Source organism: Echiichthys vipera (assembly GCF_963691815.1).
Source record: "Echiichthys vipera genome assembly, chromosome: 10".
Classification (NCBI taxonomy): domain Eukaryota; kingdom Metazoa; phylum Chordata; class Actinopteri; order Perciformes; family Trachinidae; genus Echiichthys; species Echiichthys vipera.
In genome coordinates, this window is record NC_139835.1 from 9,182,892 (window position 1) to 9,207,112 (window position 24,221).

General features: G+C 40.6%; 1 protein-coding gene across 1 annotated transcript; it reads right to left on the reverse strand.

Moving 5' to 3' along the window:
• Window positions 1-1,398: 1,398 nt before the first annotated feature.
• Window positions 1,399-19,383, reverse strand: esyt3 (extended synaptotagmin-like protein 3). The gene is made up of 23 exons (XM_083922118.1): window positions 18,890-19,383; window positions 17,516-17,557; window positions 16,956-17,090; window positions 14,696-14,772; window positions 14,526-14,595; window positions 14,349-14,438; window positions 14,206-14,261; window positions 13,950-14,070; window positions 13,569-13,745; window positions 13,052-13,134; window positions 12,639-12,687; window positions 12,280-12,369; window positions 12,036-12,098; window positions 11,866-11,925; window positions 7,328-7,399; window positions 6,528-6,614; window positions 6,096-6,245; window positions 3,821-4,146; window positions 3,582-3,680; window positions 2,955-3,086; window positions 2,701-2,806; window positions 2,279-2,328; window positions 1,399-2,090 (listed from the first exon to the last, which is right to left on the reverse strand). The coding sequence occupies exons 1-23, from the start codon at window positions 19,232-19,234 to the stop codon at window positions 2,051-2,053; spliced, it is 2,520 nt and encodes an 839-aa protein (XP_083778244.1). The 5' UTR covers window positions 19,235-19,383; the 3' UTR covers window positions 1,399-2,050.
• Window positions 19,384-24,221: the final 4,838 nt, after the last annotated feature.

Genomic DNA, 24,221 nt, shown 5'->3' on the forward strand with positions numbered 1-24,221 from the left:
ATACTGTATTCTCTAGGATATCTTGTAAAAAAGCAAGAGGCAAAAGCCTGCTGGTACAACATACTTATACGTACAGACACAAGCAACCCATAAACGCCCCTTTTGTGCAAATTCCACAATAGCACAGTATCGTAGTACATACTCGGAGGCCATGTAATGTCACACTCACATTTACACTTATTCAAAACTTTTAAAGTGAAACCCCCAACATTTATTTTCTTTAAGATGTTTATTTGCAATCAAAATTTAAGCTGAAAACAAATGTCACAATCATTACAGCATCAATTAAAAAAACACCAGGAACCGGAAACTTTTGATTCAAATTCTCCAGCGACTGAATAATTTAAATGGACAACAGATAAACAGCTCACCATTGACCCAATTCTTGGCTCACCTTTTGCAGTCAACAAAATATATTTAGAATCCATGGCTATCAGGAGGGAATGGCAGTCTGTAGGCCTATAAAATGTATTATGATAATAGTTGTTACTAATGTAAGAGGAACAATTTCATGTCTTAATGAATTAGGATGTTTTTTCCAGTTAAATTCTAGGTAAATAAAGAAATATATTTTATTAGTAATCTCTATTAAGCTTGTTTAGATATTGAAACTAAAGATCACTTAAATGCCAGGTGGTAAAGCTGAGAGAGTTATGTTCAACTTAAACGCTTAAAATATGTACTCACTCCATCAGTAACTAAGGTCAAGGTGCCCTTAAGTACAGGACTATCTTTGTCATGTGGCTGGCCTGGATGACATTTTCCTCTTCTAATGAATCCATGCTTCAGTAGAACTGCTTAGCTGCCCACACAAAACTCCAGTTGTATTGACTTTTTTCAGCTGTGAACATGTACACTGGAGATCAAAACTAGAGAACAAATTATTAATACTTGATTTATTTGGAAATATTATTTTTTATTGTTAAGAATTTGATAGAATATCCACTGTGGTTATACCGCTGCTGTACTAGCATATTTTTTTTAAATAACCAAGGCACTTCAACAAAAAAAACTTTATTTTGTGGTTAAATTAGAGAACAGTAACCGTTGTGTCAGAAGAGATGATTTCAACAATGTTTTCTTAGGGTTATAGGATTCAAAAATGAACAGGAAGTGTAGAGGCCACAGGGCAACACTAGTTTCTCACACTGCTCTGGTTTGATCTTGGTCCATTTTTCTTTGCATCTCTTCCACAGATCACTAACTGGAGTGGGTTTCTTAGACATTACTTTGTTGCCAAGGATTTTCCTCTTCTATCAAATTCTGAACAACAATATAAAATAACAATATTTCAGAATAAATCAAGCATTGATAATTTGTTCTCTATTTATCATCTCCAGTGTGTATGTATATGTATATCGTGTAACCTTACCTCAATTAGCAATGACTCTCCAACAATCACACTTGCTTTTTTATTTATTTCCCCTACTATAAAACATGACATTTAAAAACCCATCAGTACAAATATTTACAAGAAAATAAAAAAAGAATAACTTTGGCTCCAAACCTCTTTAAAAAAATCAAGAAACTATCTTGTTTCTTGATGGAATATAAATACAAATATTCACATACAATGGAAAATAAATTCTTCGCAATAGGGATATCATTCAGGATTAGTTGGTTTCTGCGTGTCACCCCAAAAAGCTACAATAAATTGGACCATAAAATGATACCCTGCTTATGCTAACATTATCTGGGATACCAAAACAGTCTTAATTGCACGATGTGTCTGCTCTGGTCAAGATACATTTTATTTTTCAAGATAAGATTTTGTTATCACAGGGGATTTTTTGTTAAGTGGAACAAGATGCACTTCAGTAGGTGTGTTGGTGTGGAATATTATTATATGTGCCTGTAAGCATATAGCCTTAGTACAAACCATCTCCAGTCTCTGAGATGGCTTAAGTTCTGCTTTTGGAAAACCAGACTGTGGTCTGCAATGAAAACATAGAAATATGCAACTCTCCCAACATTCATCAGACCTGCATTTGGCCTTGCAGTGGCTAGGAAGCTGCTCTTTAGGCAGCAAACAGTTTTACAGCTCTACCCGCTAACTGAATTTCTTCAGCCCAGGCAGCGTGAGCTCATACCTTAGGAGGAAAAGAGAAATGAAATATTCATATAATTATACTTACAAATAAGCCATTTATTTACCCCCACACATTTCTCTACAGTATTAATAGCATCCAGACAATGTCCACAATGGTGGTAGGAAATATACTTATTCAGAATACTTCACCTACAAATCATGGAAAAGTAAAAAAACTGTGCTCCTTACCATTCTGTGACGCCTTTGGCTAGATCCAACTGTGAGAGGTCGATCATCACCTGTGGACAGGAGCAGAACTTGAAATTTCAGTCAGTATTCAGCCTTCAAAAGTGTGACAACCATAGTAGCAAAGAGATTGGTTTTGCAATATTCTGTCAGTATGAAATAAAAAACAGTAACAGCATTCAAACTTAATGAAATAAAGTTGGAAATAGTCGTGGTCGTTCCGATCGATCAACTTTTCTCTTTTGCTATCCTAAAATTTAACCTGTTCCAGAAAACTTTAATGATGGCTGAGAATCTCGGAGTTGGTGTGTAAACATGACTGACAAAAGATGAGGTCATGTGTATTTTTGAACATGCAACAATTTCGGATGAAAACTACAGACTCGGTGTGCAACGACCTATCGTCGATCACAGGTATTACCCACCATGCCAATGTCCCTTCTCTCACGTGAGTGGAACATTTTGCCATTTTTCACGGACACATCCAACTTCCTGGTTTGTGCTTCTTGAAGTGACACATCAAATTCAAACCTGTGATGAAAGAGGGTTGGCAGAAAGACAAGTTCCAGACACACTCTCAATCTCTGAGCCTATACAGCAACTACTTCACCTTGGTAATATTAAAAAGTAAAAATGAAAAGTTTATTTTTCATACAGATGTGTGATGTAGTCAACTTACTTGTGATTGAAGACAGGATTGATTGTCCTCTTCTTGACGTGTGTCCTCTTGCGGTGTATCCAGGACTGGTCAGGGAGGAAATACAGGCGGACGTAAGAGTCCGTGCCATTGTCACTGCAGCGGAATATGTTCCTGGAGGCAACAGGTACACACAATTTATTCCCATGGCTGGCTTTGCTTTTTGTATTGTAATATGAATTTGAAAAGAAAATCATTTTTGGGTTCAATTTCCTCTTTGGTTATATAAATTTAAATCAGTGGAATACTGACTATTGTAGTGTCTCTAGGCTGAAAAGGAAATTACGCAAAGTTGATTTTCCCATCATCCCAAGCAAAAACTGACCACTTAATGTTTGCACACAGAAACGTATGTGAATTTATGTGTTCAGAGATGAGCTGAACAAATGGAAATATTCCTGGTCAGTAGTGACGCTCAGATTATATCTCCACACTGGCCTGGGAACGCCCCGGGATCCCCCAGTTAGAGCTGGTTAATGTGGCCCAGGAAAGGGAAGTTTGGGGTCCCCTGCTAAAGCTGCTGCCCCCGCGACCCGACCCCGGATAAGCGGTTGAAGATGAGATGAGATGAGATGAGATGAGTAGGGACTCTGCAATTTTCCGCTGTACCTGCAAGAGTTAACCATGACGATGAGTTTGTTCCTCAGGGTGGCATAGCGTACAGTCAGCTGGATCTCCCCAAAGGAACCCTGGTGGTTCCTGATGACCCTAAAGTGACAGAAAACATTTGTAAGTGTCTCTTGTATTACTCGACTTTTGCTAAAACCTATAAAGTTTATGACATCTGTAGAAAGGTTCGAGTTCATCTGAAAAAGACGTGTAGCCACAGGGCAAAGCTATCGACTCACTCTGGATATGAGGCTCCGTCTGAAAGGTCGAAACGTGATGAAGCGATGGAGTTCTCTGACAGCAGGCTGTGGGAGTCATACCGACGCATATTTGACGTGGAAGAAGGTTGCCGCCAGGTTTCGTCAGAGCCATTCTGAGTATCAGTCGGAGATGAGCCATGGGCAGCGGGGATGGTGCTGGGGGAAAGTGTTGGAGAGGAGGATGTAGCGGCGGAGTGAGTGGATGCAGGGGCGTAACCGTCTTGGTTAGACTGTGGTATTTGTTGTTTGTCTTGTGGTGGAGGATTGAGAATAATCTTGGGTGGAGGCTTTTCCAGAGTGAGAACCTGATGTGGGATTAAGGACATGGCTAATGTCAGTGACAAAACAAAAACATGAATGTAATAGAGCTCACTTGCCAGTTCTCATGATCTAGGTGATGGCTGAAGAACATCACAGTTCTTTCAAATAGAAATAGAAATGTACTTAAAGGGATTATGGATTGGCGTGAATGATCAATTCCTCGAGTAGTCCCCGTTAAAAATTACCGCGATTGGTAAACAGCGTGCACCTCTTGCTTCTGTCTCTTGACAAACACCTTTGATTTTTGGAACCAGCTCTTCGCCTCACCATCCGAGAGAAGTTGCCTGACTTACGTGATTGGGTTACTGTGCAAGGCCCAGACGACATGGAGGGGGAAAGCAGTGACGTTCGGGGCCGCAATGTCGCAAGCACAGAGGCACTGGACACTATCTTCGGGGAGGACTAGTTCAAAAATATGGATGTCTAGGAGCTAGATGCTTATTACAGAGAGCCGTGCATTCGCCCTCAGAAAAAGCCACTGGAGTGGTGGAAGTCCAGAACTGAGCGTTCTGGCAAAGCAGCACCTGCTGATATATGCCACCTCTGTGCCAGCGGAGCACATGGGACTGATCATTAACAGAATGCCAACACGAATTAAGGGCACACTCACACTTGCCATTCGTTCCGTGCTCAAGCATAAATGACGGCTAAAGTCTGGTTCGTTTGTCCAGTGTGAGTACAACTGTTGCATGCCTAGGCACACCACACTTCCCAGCCACAGCCCAGTTTAGAGAGGTAGGCTCTAGTAAAGCACGGATGCACATGTACGAGCACGAGCGTTGGCGGCGGTCCTGAGACTATTTATATGTGACTGTTCCCCGTGTTGGACATTTAAAAAAATACAGCTAAAGGTGTTTGCGGTGGTCTAATAAGTAATGAGTTTACTGCACATTTGATCAGATGAAAATATTCAAAAACAGTTCCGAGGGATAATGACGTACAAGCAAGAAGCAATCGAGCCGAGGCTCAGATCACTTCAAGTAATGTGAGTGAAGAGGAGGGAGGGGGGACAGTAATGCTAAAGCACGGCATGGATCATCAGTGTGAGCGAGCTCATAATTACGTTTTTGTAAGGAAAATAAATCCTTAAAGGCTAACTGTGACTGTTTTGATTGAGAATAAGCATTAGGTGTCAGGTAGGCTTTATTGCTGTGCATCATTATTCCTGCAGGAAGATGTGTTTTGTTCTAAAAAATAGATTTGGAAAAATGAGTACTCGATTGGCCTTTTAGGAATTGATGCAATCCCTCGATCTTGGAATGAACGACTCATGCCCATCCCCTAAAAGGGATAGTATGGATTATTTTGAAGTGGGGGTTGAATGAGCTACTTATAGATAGTGAATGTACTACCTACAGTAGCTGGCAGTTACATATTGTAACCACCTAAAAAAGGCCTGCATTAAAAGACAATATCTGTTTAAGTGTATGCTATATTTAGAATATTTTATGGCTTTACTTGCTCTCAAAACCCCCTTTTTAATGGGAGCGGAAGCCACTCTCTTTAAAGCCACTAGACTCCTTTGAAAAATTTTACCTTGCAGGACACGGGAGTTGCTGGTCTGTCAATGGAGTATGGTGGCTTTGAAGAGAGCATAGCTGAATATCACAGCTCCAGTTCCCTATTGGAAAAGGCTGTGTGAAAGCAAAAGTTGTGAAAATATTCTAAATATAGCGTACACTTAAAAAGATTTTAAATGTATTAGTTCTGCCTTTTTTATGTGATTAAAATGCGTTTTGCTGCACAGTGCATTTCAACTCCCTTTAGGATGAAAGAGGTTCCTATCTTTGAACAGAAAACAGCTGAATGTTGTTTTGATATACTTGTGTATCTTTTTTATTGAATTTGTGATGTGGGTCGATCGATGGGTCTATGTGTAATTTCAGTTTCTACATACTAAACGCGTGTGTGCCAGCCAATGTTGTGTACCCACTCTGAGAGTCGCTTTCAGCTTGATCTGACTGTTTGCTCCGGAGCGCTCCAGCGGGAAGCGTTGGTCTAGGGCCATGTCAGAGGTGTTGAGGAGACGACTCAGGGGCAAGTTGAGGACACCAAGCTGAGTCTTCTTTTCATGCTCTTTGACCTGGACCAGAGAACACAAATAGCACTATTCAAGCAGTGATTGGTAAAGGTTTTTGGCTGACTGTAAGAGGTCTAGTTTTTTTCCCCAGTCTAGGTCTACTTTTTGTTTAAGCTGCCTTTTGTCAATGTCAAGTTTCAAAGGGATTAATACAAATGACTGCTTTGAGGGGTCTGGCAAGTGTCCAGTCCCATACAGTACATGTGGCATTTGCCAATTTGAAATGAAAATAGAAAAATGTGTAAAAAATCTTCTGTACACTGCGTACAAGATTAAATGACAAACCTGAACTGTGAGCTGCTGTGTTGTGACATTATGGACAAAGAAGGTGAAGCCCTCCTCCCACACCGGGTCTTTGGATGCGAACACAACCTGTGAAAAGAAAAGACAGTGAAGGTGTTTGCACGTTGAGTCTGTATTTTTCACTTTTTTTTTTTTTTTTTTTTTTAAACTGTCGTCCGAAAAACACTTTTTACGCGCAGAAACCTTGCACACTGAGTCTGGTGCTCTTTATTATTCTATTTGTTGTAAAAAAAAATCCTGATAAGAGACTTAATGCTGTTGCACTGTCTCTCAATTTCTCTGCACTGCAGATTCCCGGCTGTCACCGCACTCTCTGTCAACGACGAGTGCTGCTGCCTGAAGGCTGAGCTGTCCTCATCCTCCTCCATCCATCTAAATATTACTATCTGACCTGTTAAAAGTAATAATATAATCTGAGTTATGATGCATTAAATTCTCCATCTCTTTGTGGTAAAGTACTGCGCTTTGTTCTGGGAGACAAAGTGAACCCATCAGTTTATAAGATGGCTTGGATTATGACGTTTGCATATGATCCCATGAGTATGAAAACGTGACCTTGGTGTGAAAAGGCTTTATCTCTGGAGGTACAGAAGGTTTAAGCGGGGTTGTGTGAGTATATCTTAAATGATCCATTTGTGTTACGTCCTTAGGTGTTCAAGCAGGAAATTAAAGGTTGCCCAGGAGGAAAACATTTTTTTCTTGAAATGTCATTGATTAAGACAAACCATATTAATTAAATGACTTGAAGAGAAAATAGTGTATGAATCTAATAAGAGCCGTACCTTGCTTTTCTGAACGTCCTCACCAATGGAAATTTCCACATAGGAGTTTGGGCAGGCAGTTCTCTTTGTGAGCTGAAAACATAGTAAATCAGTGAGACGGTGCATGACAGTTTTGGCAAATTGTTTTCATACACTGTCTGCCAATAACACCGGCACAGAGAACCTCATGAACAGCGAGGAATATTAGTTAGCAATTGTACTGAACGGGAAGGTGAACATAATCAACAATATATTTGCAACTACTTAGTCTCGCATTGCCAGACCAGATAATTTGACTTCATATACTGATGGGTAGCTTAACCCAATAGGCTAATACATATAATAAATAATATTTTTGGATTAATAATATAAATTTAGGAAGTTACTAAAGCTATCAAATGAATGTAGTAGAGTTGAAAGTCCAATATATGCCTCCAAAACTAGAAATATACAGCATCATAAAATGAAGTACCTCAAAGTTGTATTTAAGTACTCTTCTTGAGTAAACGTACTCAGTTAAAGCCTGGGAATATTGTCGTTTGCCCAGGTCATCGTTACCCACAAAGCAATTTCAGTCAAAAGAGACAACTGGACTTGGTTATTTGTCTAGGAAGACGTTTCACCTCTCATCCAAGAGGCTTCATCAGTTCATGTACGCATCTGAACAGGTCTGAGACACCACTTATCTCCAATTTACAATGCAGCCCTTTCATCCCTTCCCAGGAGATTCAACAATCTAACCTCAAAGAACTGTTCACAAATGGCCTCCTGTGACTCCAACGACTGTTGTTAAGACTCAATAGAGCACTAACGAAGTCGAAACCAACTTCCCACCAACGACGGTCGTTGGCACTTGGAGCCCAAAGGGTTCCAGTGACATCATCGGCCTTGAGGTCAAAGAGAGTTTAAATACCTGGATCTCCAAACTAGTTAATTGGACCAGTCCCAGTCTGGTCAGATGCGTACATGAACTGATGAAGCCTCTTGGATGAGAGGTGAAACGTCTTCCTAGACCAGGTCCAGTTGCTTTTGACTGAAATTGCTTTGGAGATACTCTGTCAGAGGAAAACTGTAAAGACAACCATGTTGAATGACCGTTAGGCTACAAGTCGACAATCGGTCGAAGTTGGGAGCGTGCCTGATGTACCTACACTGTACATCAGATAAGCCAGACTAGCAACTACTTGAATATTTCAACTGCTTTCAGTGTTTGGATCCCATTATAACACAGTTCTGTCATTATAATTCTGTTTTTACTTATTACAACAGCCCACCAGCAACAAGCTAACAAGCTAACACAATGTAGTTTGCAAGCAGCCTGTTGCCTCACAGGCAGGTGTAGGTTATGCATTCCACTCTCTAATAGCTACACTGCAGACACAGCACACCATCTGGGACACATAACAGATGTTTATGCTGAAAAAAAAAAAAACCCAACAATAAACAGATAGGTAAAGAGTCGTTATTGCTGGAGACAGAGAAGAATGTGAATGCTACAGGCGGCCGTCACAGCTAGCATGAGTCGGGCTGACAATAAAACGGCGGAATAAAAGTGAGGATGATGCAGACACATTTGATGCTCTAACAAAAACCTTAAATAAACTCTACATGTTGGTGAGACCATCTTCATGAAAAATACATTTACTGAGTAAATGTCACAGCCACATCACAACCGTTGGAATGATTTGTTTTTCCCGAGAGTCTCCTCAGAACCACCCTGAAGTCAAGTCTGTCTTTACGGTTTTCCTCTGTGTTTGCAACGACACAAGCTCAGGATAATGAAATTACGGAAAGTACATAAGTACAATGTTTAGGTACTTGCACTCTACTTGCATATTTCCATTTGATGCTACTTTTATCTACTCCTACTAAAGCATATAAATCAGCTAATATAATATAGTGTATTGTTATAGGTTAAGCTACTCTGCAGTATATAGAGTAAAATTAACTCCACCTTTATTTAATGCATCTAGTTTATAATTTAGTAATATAATAGAAACATTATTTGGGAATGGGCCACTCCTCATAATTAATACTTTTACTTTTGGTACTTTAAGTATATTTTAATGTTAATAATTAAGTATTTACTTCAACTATAAACACTCACTTTTAGCGCCTTTCTCTTTGAATATGGACTGTGTTTCTCTGCGGATTTAATGTTTTAATACACTATTTATTTAGCACCTCGACCTGCTTTATAATCTCATAATAAAGAAATGGGACCTTTAAGTTAGATTTTGGAGACAGAATTTTTACTTCTAAAAGAGTGTGTTCATACTGTAGCATTGTTACTTTTACTCAAGTCCAATGTCTAAATACTTTGCCCACCTCTGATGAAATCTCAATTGGAGAATTCAGTGTTGCCTCTCACACTTCTCTTTGATGTGTGTCCACACAATGACCAGCAGAGGGCACTTGGAGACCATACAGTAGCTGCTACTGATAGTTCAAGCAAGGAGACCCTGTATTCAGATAGATTTGTTTAACAGGTCTGGGTTAAGAGGTGGCCGTAAATAATTCTTACAATTTGACAATTATTATGGATGGGGTTTATGGCATGGTCACAAGTTTGAGTGTATCTAATGCTTGTCACATAAACGGTAAAGTAATCTGTGGCATTTATGGAATTGTCCTGAACCCTAAAGAATACTCAACAAAGTCCTTACTGCAAAAGCATTCACCAGTCATTTTTAACACTACGCTGCACATTTCTTTATTTCTGGGAAAACTCACTCACAAGCCTCATGTTGAAGGAAGACATTCAGCAACATTTACACCAGCTGGTAGTAACACACCCTTATAAAATGACAGGCATGCACCAGACAAACTGGAAATACCAGCTCGGCACAGGGATGAGTACACCTGGAACACTAACAGAAAACATCTGATCTGTCGGAGGTTTTTGTCTGACATCAAGATACAAAAGGAGAAACAAACTGTAGGGCAGTAAACTGAAAGAGAAGATTGATTACTGCTCGATTTAACATTTAAGTCATAACAATTTGGCTTTTCATAAGAGGCAGAAGAGAAACATTGAGTAAAAAATGTCATGTATGGTGTCAATAGGCTATTTAACAACCCCTAAAATATAAGGCCTCGAGCATTCCCATGCGATCTATTAAGTGACTGTGAGATTTAAAACATTAAAAAGTTCACTGAAGACTGTGTGTAGGACATGTATGGAAATACGAGTACCTCTCTTTCACAGTTTAGAGGGGATGTCCAGTTATAAAACCTTTGCATGAAGAGGTTCTGTTGGAAGAAGGGGTTGGGCCTCTACATACAAAGCAGCACTGGATAAATATCTGTCAGATCAAGTACAGTCTAATATTTAGGAACAATGGGACTACTGTGAAGCAGTATGTTGTTATATGTCACACAGACCTGGAATCATTCAGATTATATTAAATAAACCACAATTCTCACCACTTTTATGTCAAAGCTAAAATGTTCTCTAATTTTCACTGCATACTCCACCCTATAATGGCCTATATATATATATATATATATATATATATATATATATATATATACAGTATATAGCTTTTAAAAAGTCTTCATTTTAACTGGATGGTAAGGTTTTGTCCTGACTTTTGGATCTATTTTTCCGTGCTTTTGTACTCTCCAATTGAATCTTGTATCATGACGGTCTACTAAACTCTTTGAATTGCGCCATCATATCAAATGTGCTGCTTTGCTTAGCTTACTATGGGAGGTATGGTTCTCCTGGCAGTAATTAGGCTTGTGATGGAGAATGTCAGAATTAAAAATCACCACCCTTTCAAAGGTTTTTATGAAGTCTGATGTTTGTCTTTATTATAGATGTATGGCGTACAGTAGTACAGTGTTGACTAGCTGAAACAGCAACACATTTACCCTCCTTCTCAAGGGCACAATGACCTTTTGTACTTTAGTGGTAAACATTAACGCAAAATGAAACTGACAAACTACTGTGGTCCCTAGGCCGACATTTATGGCAGTCCGCACAAAAAACAATCACAATAAAGTTGTGTGAACAGTAGTCAAAAAGGTCAGATACAATGTTAAGAAAGCACTTGATTTAGCTTTTATTTATCATTATTCTTAGGGCTGCAACGAAAGACTATTTTCATTCAATCACTCTCATTTAATATTCACATCTGAGAGGCTGAAATTAGGGAATTTGGACTTTTTTTGTTTTCAATTACTCAAAAACATGAATCAATTACCAAAATAGTTAGTCACTAATTTAGTAGTTGACAACTAATCTGAAAATCAACTAATCGTTTTAAATAAGAATATGGTAAATTGAATACGAAAATAAGAAAACAGCTGAATAGTAACCATGGGTCTTTCAGCACCAAGAAAGCATGGAGAGAGACATATAATGAACACGTCACACTCAAATTTGAGTGGCTGTCGGTGTTTCTATTTTTCATCAAATCGCTCGGAAAGTGATCCCGATGATATTGTTTATTTAGTCATTATAGTTGTGGTGTGGACTCTCTATTGCCATCCGCTTGAGTTAGAAAGACTTTTAAAACTACATAGTTATCGTTCTTTCTCTTATAGAAACTTACCCGAGCTTCTTTTAGGTGCTTCCCGTGTTTCTGATGCTCGGTGATCTCCTTGTGGTCTTTCTGGACACAAAGACGGGGATACACATTAGCACATTTGTCTAGCCATGTTATCATGTCATGTTATCATCATCTGCTCTTAACAAAAACAGTCCCCATTGGAAGCCACTTACTGGTATGTTTGAGGCATTGTCCAGATACACTGCAAGCATAGCGCAAGCCAGGCCGTCAACAGACTGGAAAGGAGTGATGGCACAGAGCAATACATGATTTACACGACTGACTAACTGCTGGTCCTTCAACTCGAGTTAACACACAGGAGAAACCTACAGTTAAGACTGACGAGTAGAAGAAGAGCCTGAAGATATTGAATATAAATGGTAATGGAAAATTCATATGGAAGAAATGGAGCAATACCTCCCCCAGCAGGCTAGGGTCACTCTTAAGGGAAAACCACTGGAGCCTGAGATGAACTTCTCCATTCTGGACGCCTTGCAGAGGAAACCACTACAACAGCGAAGGAGATTCATTTATAAATATGGCATTGATAAAAAAGACTGTATTTAAATAAACGGGTGAAAATGGTAAGAAATGCATTAGCATTTAGACGTTTCCGTTTTTGAAAATGCTGCTGCTGCAGATTTCCAAGATATTTCATAAGGAATTAAAACATAAGAAAAAGTCCACTGTAATGTCCTGTAATGCTGACAGACATTTTGTGAGTACTACGTGTTTCCCATTGCAGAGCAAATACTGTTTTTTAAATATAAGCTCACCTGATCCATTTCTATCTCCTTCTTCACTTCTCCCATATCAAGGTTATACCTAAGATGATAATGAAAAATGATGGCGAGTGAAAACGAACAGATTTTCAGCACTAATAATGTACAGCTTTCTTCTCTAAAAAATGTGTTGGTAAAAGATACTTCACTGTATATTTTCTATCAAAACACCATATTTAGATGACATAAGGATAAAAAAAAGTCTAAAGTTTAAATGCTCAGAGCCATAAGCTCTCTTTATGAGCTTTTGTTTGCCTTGTTTTTTGTGGTCTGTGTAATATTCCATATTTGAGAAACTCGTAGATGATCTGAACATAGTAAAGTGAATACATTTGTGACCCAAACAGCATGAACCTTACTGGTTTTAGCTGTTTTTAGATTAGTTTAGATTGTTTTTCGTTTCTTACGTTCCAAGTAAGTCATCTTTATCCGTGTCCTCATCATAAAGCTCCAGCTCCAACTCTTGTCCTGGGGCTTCATGGACAACAAACTGCACACAGATAAAGGACAGGTGGGCGTTATTAAGTGTCTTTCATATATTCAGAAAAAAAAAAATTGATTTCTACAACATTTAGAGACGAAATACTAGATAATGAATATTTCACCTTAAAGTGCAGTTAGTAATGCAACAAGTAAACAAAAGGAAACTGCTTGTATTGTCACACAACCTCAGCTTTCAAACAAAGAGTTTCTAACAGTGATTTGATTAGCTCTACAGTGATTGCTAGTTTTGCATACCAGGACACACAGGATAACAGTGTCAGAAAAACGATCCTGTTCATGCATTTTTACGCGTATCTAGGTGCTTTTTTATAAATTCTTCTAGTCTAGTCTACTTCTAGTCAGATTATTGAAACCAAAGAATGGAAATCATGAAAATTATACTACAACAACTGAAGTTTCACGTGATAACTGTTACTCTACCTCGTATACTTCATTCCATTTGGGGTGCAAATTCTCTTTGATGGTCTTGCTTTGGAAATGTCGGTTTCCCACTCGGAGTTTTGCATAGGGGTCTGATTTGCCTTTCACTAAACCCATCATGTATGTGTCCTTTGCCAAAAGGTCTCTGGCCTCCAGCAAGTGGACCCTCACCACACCCTGAGGAGCAGACAAGAGAGATTCAAACTCACAATTTTGTCTCATATGACAGAAAAAGATACAAAATATGCAACTATTATATGCAGCTTTTATTTTGGTAGGGGACTTTCTAAAATGTGCATTGGTACGGTATTTAAAAATGCAAGTGACCGCAGGTGATACGATGAAGATTACTCCGTGAAATGGAGGGTATAGCTTACATACACGGGGTAGTGGGAACCTCATCTGGTCCACTTTGACCTGGTCTATGAGGGGCACACACATGCGGTTTGGCAACACCATGAGTGATGCAATGATGTCCATGATGGTATCCTCAGACAACGAGCTGGGAGGTGACAGGTGAGATGAGATAGCTTATGAAACTAAACTGAACTAATCAGCAAACTTTTGGGGTACACATGGACATTCCAACAAGAGAGGACGGCATTACAAGAGTCACAGGGTTTCGACTGAATCTAACCTGAAGGCAGGGCTGTCCAAAAGGTTGGTCATGCCGGTCCAGTTGATTTTTAGTGTCTGGAGAAAAACATAATTTAGAGTTTTACACTTGGCTACTCACACAACTTAACTGATAACAGCGGGGGTCACGAAAATGTCACTCACCGGGCGGCGAATGAAAAAAAAGGTGACTCCTCCCACCAGTGGTGCTTGACCAATAAGAGGCTCCAAAATGACTCTCAGCATTCCCTGGAGCTGGAAGATTCAAGACAGCTTCTATAAAACTGCTCATATGAGTTTGACAAATCTAATGCAGAGAATAGAGGAGAATGAGGTACCTACTTTAAGTCCCTTGACGCCAGCTGTGATTGGTGGCTGCACCTCAGCGTCAATGTCAACATCACCGTCATAACTGCAAAATTAACAGTGCTGATGAGACAAACCAACCCACACAGTCAACACCGAATGACATGAAAGAAGCAGCTCTCGTGTGAGAGATGTGTTTAACCAACCAGATATTCAAGTCCAGAACCACCTCCCTGTGATCCACTTCGTGTGTGTATGCTTTCATTCCAGTGATCCTGAGGGGCTGGAATTAGAGAAACATATTATAGGAGCCTCTTCAGCCATCTTTAATAAGACACTGAACACTGATTTTTTAGATACATGCATGATGGCTTCATTTCTACCTACTGCTGCAACAGGGGAGTGCTTTTGCTCTATAAAACATGTAGGGATGGGCCTGAGTACTTGAGTGCTTGCTTCTTTTTCTTTTGATTTATAACTGTCAGTATCTTACTACAATGTGCTACTATGAGAAGTGACTCATGCAACAACCAAGCTAATGCGTACAGTAATGGTAAAACACTATGCCGAAAACTAGTGATGTCCAAATGAAGTTTCATGAAGCATTTTCTCCACTAGCTGGAGCTCTCTGTTCAACAAAGGGTTGAAAGAACACTGAATTACTGTTCATTGAGCCTTTTTCTTCAAACCAAGAGATCGACAAATACAACTAATGCTTCATGAAGCTTCATTTGGACATCACTACCAAAAACACACCAAGCAGCAGCGAAGTGCGGGCTGCGGTAAGCTGCTATGCACTGTCTAAGGTGCTGCAGCCGCTCCGCGCTGAATATTTTTGATTCTGCAGCCAAGCTAAAAGTTCTGCATCGTTTAATCTTTAGTGGTGAATTGCAGCCAGAGAATACCCACAGCCAGTCTTATAACATGTTGACCTATGTGACAAAGATTTTCATCCCGCCTGAAACACATGAACCCGCTTTCCGGACGAAGAAAAAATGTAATTATTGTGGCAAGCTGCAGTTTGCCCATGATTGCCACGCTCGCAAGTTATTCTTAGTGGGATTGTTTTGCCCATGTTTAAAAGTTCTGGGCTACCCCACAATTAAATTTGCCACACGTTAGCTACAGTAGCTCTTAGGAAGTTAGCATGTTAGCACACCCCACAGTCCCTCCGCATCTCCCTGCCGCTAGGAGACTATGGCTAGCTTGCTAATTTCCCCAGGCTTTACAGTGGTTACAGAAATAGCAATGTGCTTTCCTACACTATGACAAGAGTAGGATTAAGCATTAGGTTTTTTATCATTATTTTACTCATTTAGAGACTGGGGGTCGATCACAGCGGGCTGCTGGTAGAGGCAGTGCTAACAGCAGTAATGAAAGTTTGCTGAGCCGGTGCGGCGGCCTGCTATAGGGACCCTTGGGTTTGCACTGGCTGAATCCAAGTTGTTAAAGCTGCTTACTTAAGGCCAGTGTGTTCCCCTTGTCAGCCAGCTTCACAAATAGAACCTGGTATCTAATTCTGTGGGAACTTGTGAAATACTGCCTGATATATCTTCAACGGCAATGGTGGTAATAATAATATCAACAATTTGAATGGGCCACGCTACTTCAAGATCATCATCAAAAACTAATTTCTTACTCTTTTTGCCACTACTCAAGTTTTCTATAATAATTTAATGCAAGTACTCAAATATAAATTACTTAAAATGAATTACTCGCCTGTAAAAGATTTGTTAACTGGACATCGAGAAAATAAAATTCTTTCTCGATAAGGGTGGAGTTGTAGGGGCAGTGTTTTTGGATCTCAGGAAAGCATTTGATACAGTAAATCATTCTGTTCTTCTTACCAAGCTCTCAGAATTTAACTTCTCTCAAAACACTGTGAGCTGGATTGAATCATATCTGCATGATCGAACACAATCTGTATTAGTTAACAACTGCAGATCTGACTCTCTTCGGCTAACCCCCAGATTCCCCCAGGGGTCAATATTAGGCCCCCTTTTATTTAGTCTTTATATTAATGATTGGCCCACTGTTTGTTCTGAAGCTGAATGCTTAATGTATGCATACGACAAGGTTTTCTTTGTTCATGGTCACACCAAAGACGCTGTTGCTGCTTAACTCGTTAAAACAATGTCCTGTGTTACAACTTGAGTGCTGTCAGCAGCTAAACGTTTCTAAAATGTATTGGCATGTATTTCACTAAAACAAATAGAGGATCATCTGACCCCGACATACAAGTTAATGGAGAAAGAATACAAATTGTCAGCCAATATAAATATCTTGGGATAATAATAGATTCACAGCTTTCCTTTAAAGCCCATATTGGCAAATTGTGATAAATAATCAAGTTTAATCTCAAGTTTAATTTTCATGTAATCATGTGTTTTATGAAATTGCACTATCCCCTTTTAAATAAACGAATACCTAATACCTAAAAGTTAAGGAGGATAAATACAAACTCACTATGTGTCCAAAGTGAACTTTGGTAAAGGTGAACATTTTGAGCGCAGTGCTGGAGAGTCTGACAGCTGACTGGATGTTTTCTTTAAGGAGCTTCTCCATATACATCCCAAAGAAAGGCCAGGCCTGCTCCAACACCTAAACATACAAAGCAGAACAGAGCAGGTGAAAACACCTTAATCAAACAGCACATCATTTCACTGGCACTTTTAAATAAAGAGTATACTTAAAGGCAGTGTACATCAAATTGTTTTAGAGCACTTTTCAAACCATACTGATGGTAAACGTTTTAGCTTGTGGAAACACAAAACAATAGAGTTTAAAATACAGTAGGTGCAATCTGTGCGTTGCCTTCAGCTCATTTATCTCAGTGCCCCTATGAAACATCATAGTAATGGTGAGTTTAACACCACATAACTGCCATAGTCCACATTGTCTGCATGATGGCACAGGAAGAGTGGGAAATGGGCATTTAAAGCAGAGGACACTGAAACACTAACTTGATTTAGCATATTCCAGGAATCAGAAGAGAAAGAGAAGATGACTTAATTTTGATACTGTACCTTGTTAACCCAGTCAACTTTCTCAAAATCAGGAAAGTGGACCTTGGAAGAAAAAAAAAAAAAGATAGTAAAGTCAGAATTGCGTTCGTAAGTATTTGTCTAAGCCAAACAACATAGCAGCATGCATGATGGTGGTGATGGAGGACAAAATCGTGTCAGTAATTATTCATTATTCATCATGCATTTTCTACAATGGCTTATGAGTCTTAATCAACATAATAATTAGTCAAATAAAAATAAATCAAATGGCTTCAAGACTAGTGGATCCCACTCCCAAATAGTCTGCACATTTGCCTCATTTCTGGAATTTGACAGCATTCCTGATTCCCACAGTAAAATTTGTTATTTAGGGCTTACCAACTCTTCTTTACAGCATCAAAGCTGTGGACCGTAACAGAGGATTTGGAATCATGCTCTAATACTGACCACCTGTCCAAATAAAGTAGCAACAGTGAGTTCTGCCTATGATGCTAAACCCAAAACTGAAAATACGTTTTTAACGACCCATAAATGGGGTCAATGGACAAAACAGTTTTTATTATAAATCAAATCAAAACACTCAATCCACGGAGAAATGCACACAGCCCAGATTGAGAAACTGTGTCATTAAACAAGCTGTCAGGACTCCTGTATGGTTGTGATATTAAAACTATACTATACTATACTATGTATGTATGTGTGTGTGTAGAAAATGAAATACAGTGTGGTTACAGTAATTACCGCTGAAAGTATTATAAAGCATTTTTAATCAAGTATCACACACACACACACACACACACACACACACACACACACACACACACACACACACACACACACACACACACACACACACACACACACACACACACACACACACACACACACACACACACACACACACACACACACACACACACACACACACACACACACACACACACACACACACACACAAATTAAAAAGTAATCTGATCTATTGCGCTTATTACATTCCTCTGACATTAGAAGAACCCCTCTCCCTGTCTCTCCCTTCTTGGTTCCCATGAGTCATTGTTTTTGTGGGTGTGGTAAAACCAAATACTGAGATGAAACCTCCTCCAAAATAATATTTGCCTGTCTTCATTCACCCAGTTCTGAGTATGCAGGTCCAGCCCCAATCTGGCATGTCATGCAAACACACTGTAGTTCAGTCAAGGCAACAGAGTGTGGCAGATCCTACAATAGGCTGCATGACTTGTTTCAGGATATTTTACACAACTTGGCTGCACACTTAATGTTGCTTAAGTGCCTTTAAGCAAGGCAGTTCACACCTGTAGTCCCAGTAAAGTAAAGCTTGGGTGACCAACAGTAGAATTATGCCATGATACTTGATCCCATTGGCGGCCTACATACCCATGTTGCCATTTGTAGGGCACTCTGCAGCTCCTTGTTGACCACAATTGTTTCATTGTCCACGAATTCGATGGCGGTTCCGATCCGGACGTCTTTCCGCTGGCGATTTTTCTTCCACCAGGTGACCATCACCATGCACAGCAGCACCCAGCTTATACTGAGACCCATGTATCCTGTCAGGTACACGGGGTAGAAGAAGAGCATGGCTCTGCCGAAGTACATCAGGAACTCCATCAGCATGCGATTGACAGCGTTGGAGTTCAGCTTCTCGGTGCTGCCGTTGATCGACAGGCTTTCCCCGAGTCCCGCTCCCTCCCTCGGATACATCTGTTCGGCGGATGCCATTGTCGGACTCCCTCTGGAGCCTGGAGTCCTACAGAGTTGTTTACGCTCACTGTGTAAACTGGTTCTTTTTTTTTGTATTTCGGTTCACTGTTGCATGGCTTTCTAAGGAAAAACAAACCAGGGAAGCCAGACCACTGCGTACTCCATAGGTGCAGTGCTGTAATGAGTCATGGCAGTCCTAAAACTTCCGTGTTTGAAACTTCAAAAAGGCAGGTAAAGGCACACCTGCGCCCATGGGCGGGGAGGCGCGCGCAACAAAAGCATTTCCACCCTAAAAATGAATACGGACAACCATAGCTATATAAAAGGCGCCATTGTCTTTTATATTTCTTTATTATATCTATAGATAAGTGCATTTTTAAACCTACTTCACGTCACGTTTTCCTGTGTGGACGTTTGTGCGTTTTTACGGGATTGTATTACCGTAAATGTCTTTGTGACTGCGCAAATCTTCCTAAAACCAACAGACTAGACCAGCAGTAGTTTACATTCGTTGTTATCTGCAATGCCTCAGTCTCGGCAACAGGAGATAGGCCCTGATCTGCATCGTCTGCATGAAACTGTGGGAGACCAGAGATGTGTCATGATTTTTCAACAGACCGTAGTGGACAGTGACAGGTGCTCACTGAGCTCCGGAGGAGAGGAAATCTGGACCAAAAGATGCTCCTTCCATGGAGCACTTCGAACTTGTGACACACAGCACTTTAGAAGAACATCATGGACTTATACGCACTGGACGCACTTTATTACTGACTTTGCGCGAATTGCTCATGGTTTTATTAAATAACATGTACTATATGTTTTGTTGTGTGTATAATTTGTAAACTTGTGGAAACTTTAATAAAGTTTAAAATATATATATATATATATTAATGGGAACTGTATCTGCACTGATGCAGTCAGACCTGCAGATGGAGCCACGCAGCAGAGTAGAGAACCTCCTTTTAATAAAACTCTGTGACAGCAAGTGTGGGATTTCTGTCGGACTCAGTTGGGAGAATCAGTTGTCATATGGATGTTACTGGTAAGGACAACACAAGCAAAATGGTTCTTGATAAAAAATCAGGACCTCTATTGTAATTAGAGAGGTAAACTGGATGAGGGGTGTGAAAACGGTTTAACCATTATTTAACAGTGGATGATAATGGAATCTGTAAATGAGTCCAAGAACTGTGCTATACATGCATATAAATGTAATGATAACCTTACGGGGGTGTGCTGCATGTGTTCCCTTTCTTGGTTCTTGGTTCATTTACAAGAAATCTTATGATCGTAGTATACTGCTACATATGACAGTTGTTTCTCCCAGCTGAGTCGGACAGAAATCAGACTCAGCTGGGAGAAACAACAGACTGATGTCACAGAGCTTTATTTAAATGAAACATGTAGAAAACACTCAACACATGCAAGTGTGCTTGTATAAATTATTAATATTAACTTGCATAAGCATGTTTACAGGAACAGCAGTGAACCTTCAAAACCAAAAGTGATTGTTAACCTGATTTGGACTTGCATACGCTGACTGACTTCTATTATCCCATCACTTCCTGGAACAGAGCAGGTTCTTTCCATCAGCCTCCCACAAACCAGTGCACAAAGTTCAGTGAAATAACAAAGTGCATTAAATAGAAAAAAAATTCTCATTCCTTGATTTCTTGTTGCACAATGATTCTGTGGTATGATAGAGATATGTTCAAGGCACTATATTAATCTGACTGTTATTACCTCTTTAACTGACAATTCAGATTTATTACAGGTTGCTTGTTAATATATTATAGGAGTTAAACCACATAGCTTAAGAAAAAAAGAACAATGAATCAGCTGATGATTCAAAGTAAACAGTTATTAAATGATGTAAGGCAATTTCAAATACAGTATAAGGCATTTGATTTTGTTCTCTCAGTGAATGTCTGTGTCACTTGAACGTAATCAAATACTCAGGATAAGCCTGACTGTCGTGGAAGATAATAAACATGCTGGGGTTGGCCATCCTGTCCACGACACTGTCATACTTCTGAACGGAGAAGGCTCTTTTGGCTGGCGGTGTGATCATGTTTCGTTGTCCGGTGGTAAAATCTCCCGTCAGCACTCGACAGAGGTACATGCACTTCTCTCCCTTTTTATTCGGCCTGGAGTAGTTGTCTTCAGCAGAGTATTTAGCATCGACTGCAAAATATGTGCCTTTGCCAAAACAAGCAGCTGAAAATCCGGAAAAATGTTGATTTAATCTGTTTAGCACTTGCTATTATTCTTTTATAATATTAGCTTAGTTATATAGATAAATTAATACAAAACGACTGTAGTGTTCTGAACATCCATTCAAATGAAAGTTCTTTCCTAATGTAGGTTTATTGATACTCAGGTACTGAGGTACAGTATGACCAAATACTGACCTTACTTGACCTGTATTTTCAGTACAGATTGAGGAAGTGTCTGACTAACCAATGCCTCATATTTGCAGCTTTTCTCACCGTTCTTTCCTGCGTAACTCCTGTTGAAGCCGTGTTCGTTGATGTAAGCCACAGTGTCGTGGCTCGTGCCATGGAAGAGACGTCTCTCGTTGTTCTGATGATTGTTTCTCTGCTCCATGTCACGCTTCTTGATCTGCAGGCTCTTCCACAATAAAGGGTTCTGGATCCTCTCAATCTAAGAGGAGGGAAAAGTAAAACATGTCTGAGTTGAAATGTCAGCATCAAACTGCCACAAAATAATATATTATTATTATTTTACACTTTCACTGAGTTAATTATTCTTTAACAACTTAAGTACTGAGCATCACTACCAAATATTGATTCAATGAAGGGGGTCAGAAAGACAGATAGACAGACAGACAGAAAGACAGGCAGACAGACAAACCCAGAAATGCAAGCAACCACATAATTAACATTAACTGTAAGAATACATATAGTAATAAAAGGACCAATAAGTCATGGCAGTTGAAATGTTAGAATGATATCAATAGTAGAAATAATGGCAGTTAAGGAGATACGAATACGTATTGTAATAATTACTGTGTTGAATAAGAGAATGATGTGAATAGTACCATAAATAGCTATAGTACCACGAGAAATACAACTACTGATACTATTATTATGGCAGTCAATATTAGAACTAATAACAGTAATGATAATATATGTATGAAAAATAGTAGTAATAGTAATAATAGCTGGAGGAAGCATCAAGCAGGACTACGGCAGCAGGCACCACCACGATCAACAGAGACCTGTAAGATGAGAAAGCAGCGACTTTGGGGAAACAGCGCGAAAAAGTGACGTGGCACTTCCCTGCTCTCCATCCTGTGGGCCCACCACTCGCAGGAGGAACCACTTGGGTTGGGTGTGCTGCAGAAGCTGGCTCTGGGGACGTGGAATGTCACCTTTTTGTCGGGGAAGGAGCCGGAGCTTGTGGGGAGGTGGAGCGCTACCAGTTAGATCTGGTGGGGCTTACCTCCACACACAGTCTCGGTTCTGGAACCGTATTCCTGGATAGGGGTTGGACCCTATTCTTCTCTGGAGTTGCCCAGGGTGTGAGGCGCCGGGCGGGTGTGGGGATACTCACAAACCCACGGGTGTTGGAGTTCAACCTGGTGGATGAGAGGGTCGCCTCCTTATGCCTGCGGGTGGTAGGGGGGAAAACTCTGACTGTTGTTTGTGCATTTGCACCAAACAGCAGTTCAGAGTATTCAGCCTTCTTGGAGACCCTGAATGGAGTCCTGCATGAGGCTCCAGTAGGGGACTCCCTAGTTCTGCTGGGAGACTTCAACGCCGACGTGGGCAATGATGGAGACACTTGGAGAGGCGTGATTGGGAAGAACGGCCTCCCTCATCTAAATCCGAGTGGTCGTCAGTTATTAGACTTCTGTGCTAGTCAAGGATTATCTATAACTAACACCATGTTCGAACATAAGGATGCTCATAAGTGTACGTGGTACCAGAGCACCCTTGGCCAAAGGTTGATGATCGATTTTGTGATCGTATTATCTGATCTGAGGCCATATGTTTTGGACACTCGAGTGAAGAGAGGGGCAGAGCTATCAACTAATCACCATCTGGTGATGAGTTGGGTCAGAGGATGGGGGAAGATTCTGGACAGACCAGGTAAGCCCAAACGAGTAGTGCTAGTGAACTGGGAATGTCTGGAGGAGGCCCCTGTCCGAGAGATCTTCAACTCAACCTCCGGAGGAGCTTTTCTGGCATCCCTGTGGAGGTTGGGTGCATTGAACCGGAGGGGGCAATGTTCAAAGCTTCCATTGCTGAAGCTGCACCGGTGAGCTGTGGCCTCAAGGTCTTAGGTGCCTCAAGGGGCGGTAACCCTCGAACACCGTGGTGGACACCGGTGGTCAGGGAAGCTTTCCGACTGAAGAAGGAGGCCTTCCGGGATATGTTATCTCGGAAGACTCCGGAGGCAGTTAGGTACCGACAGGCCAGAAGGGCTGCAGCCTTTGCTGTAAGGACGGGACGCTGGTGACCTCAGCCGATGAGGTAATCGGGCGGTGGAAGGAGCACTTTGAGGAACTCCTTAATCTGACTAACACGCCCTCTTTTGTAGAGGAAGAGCTGGAGGCTGATGGGGAATCATTGTCAATATCTCTGGCGGAAGTCACTGAGGTAGTCAAACAACTCCACAGTGGCAAAGCCCCAGGGATTGATGAGATTCGTCCAGAAATGCTAAAAGCTTTTGGTTTGGAGGGGCTGTCTTGGTTGACACGTCTCTTCAACATTGCGTGGAAGTCTGGGACAGTGCCAAGGGAGTGGCAGACTGGGGTGGTGGCTTACTCCAGGTAAGGAATGAGTCCTTACCCCAAGCGAAGGAGTTCAAGTACCTCGGGATCATGTTCACGAGTGAGGGGACGATGGAGCGTGAGTTTGGCCGGAGAATCGGAGCAGCGGGGGTGGTGTTGCAGTCGCTCTAAAGCACCGTTGTGACGAAACGAGAGCTGAGCCTGAAGGCCAAGCTCTCGATCTACAGGTCAATCTTCGTTCCTACC

Coding starts and splice junctions, on each gene's coding strand:
- esyt3 (XM_083922118.1), bottom strand. CDS start 19,234: ATGGCATCCGCCGAACAGATGTATCCGAGGGAGGGAGCGGGACTCGGG. Junction 17,091..17,515: donor AAGTTGACTGGGTTAACAAG/GTACAGTATCAA, acceptor TTGTATGTTTAG/GTGTTGGAGCAGGCCTGGCC. Junction 11,926..12,035: donor ACAATGCCTCAAACATACCA/GTAAGTGGCTTC, acceptor CTTTGTGTCCAG/AAAGACCACAAGGAGATCAC.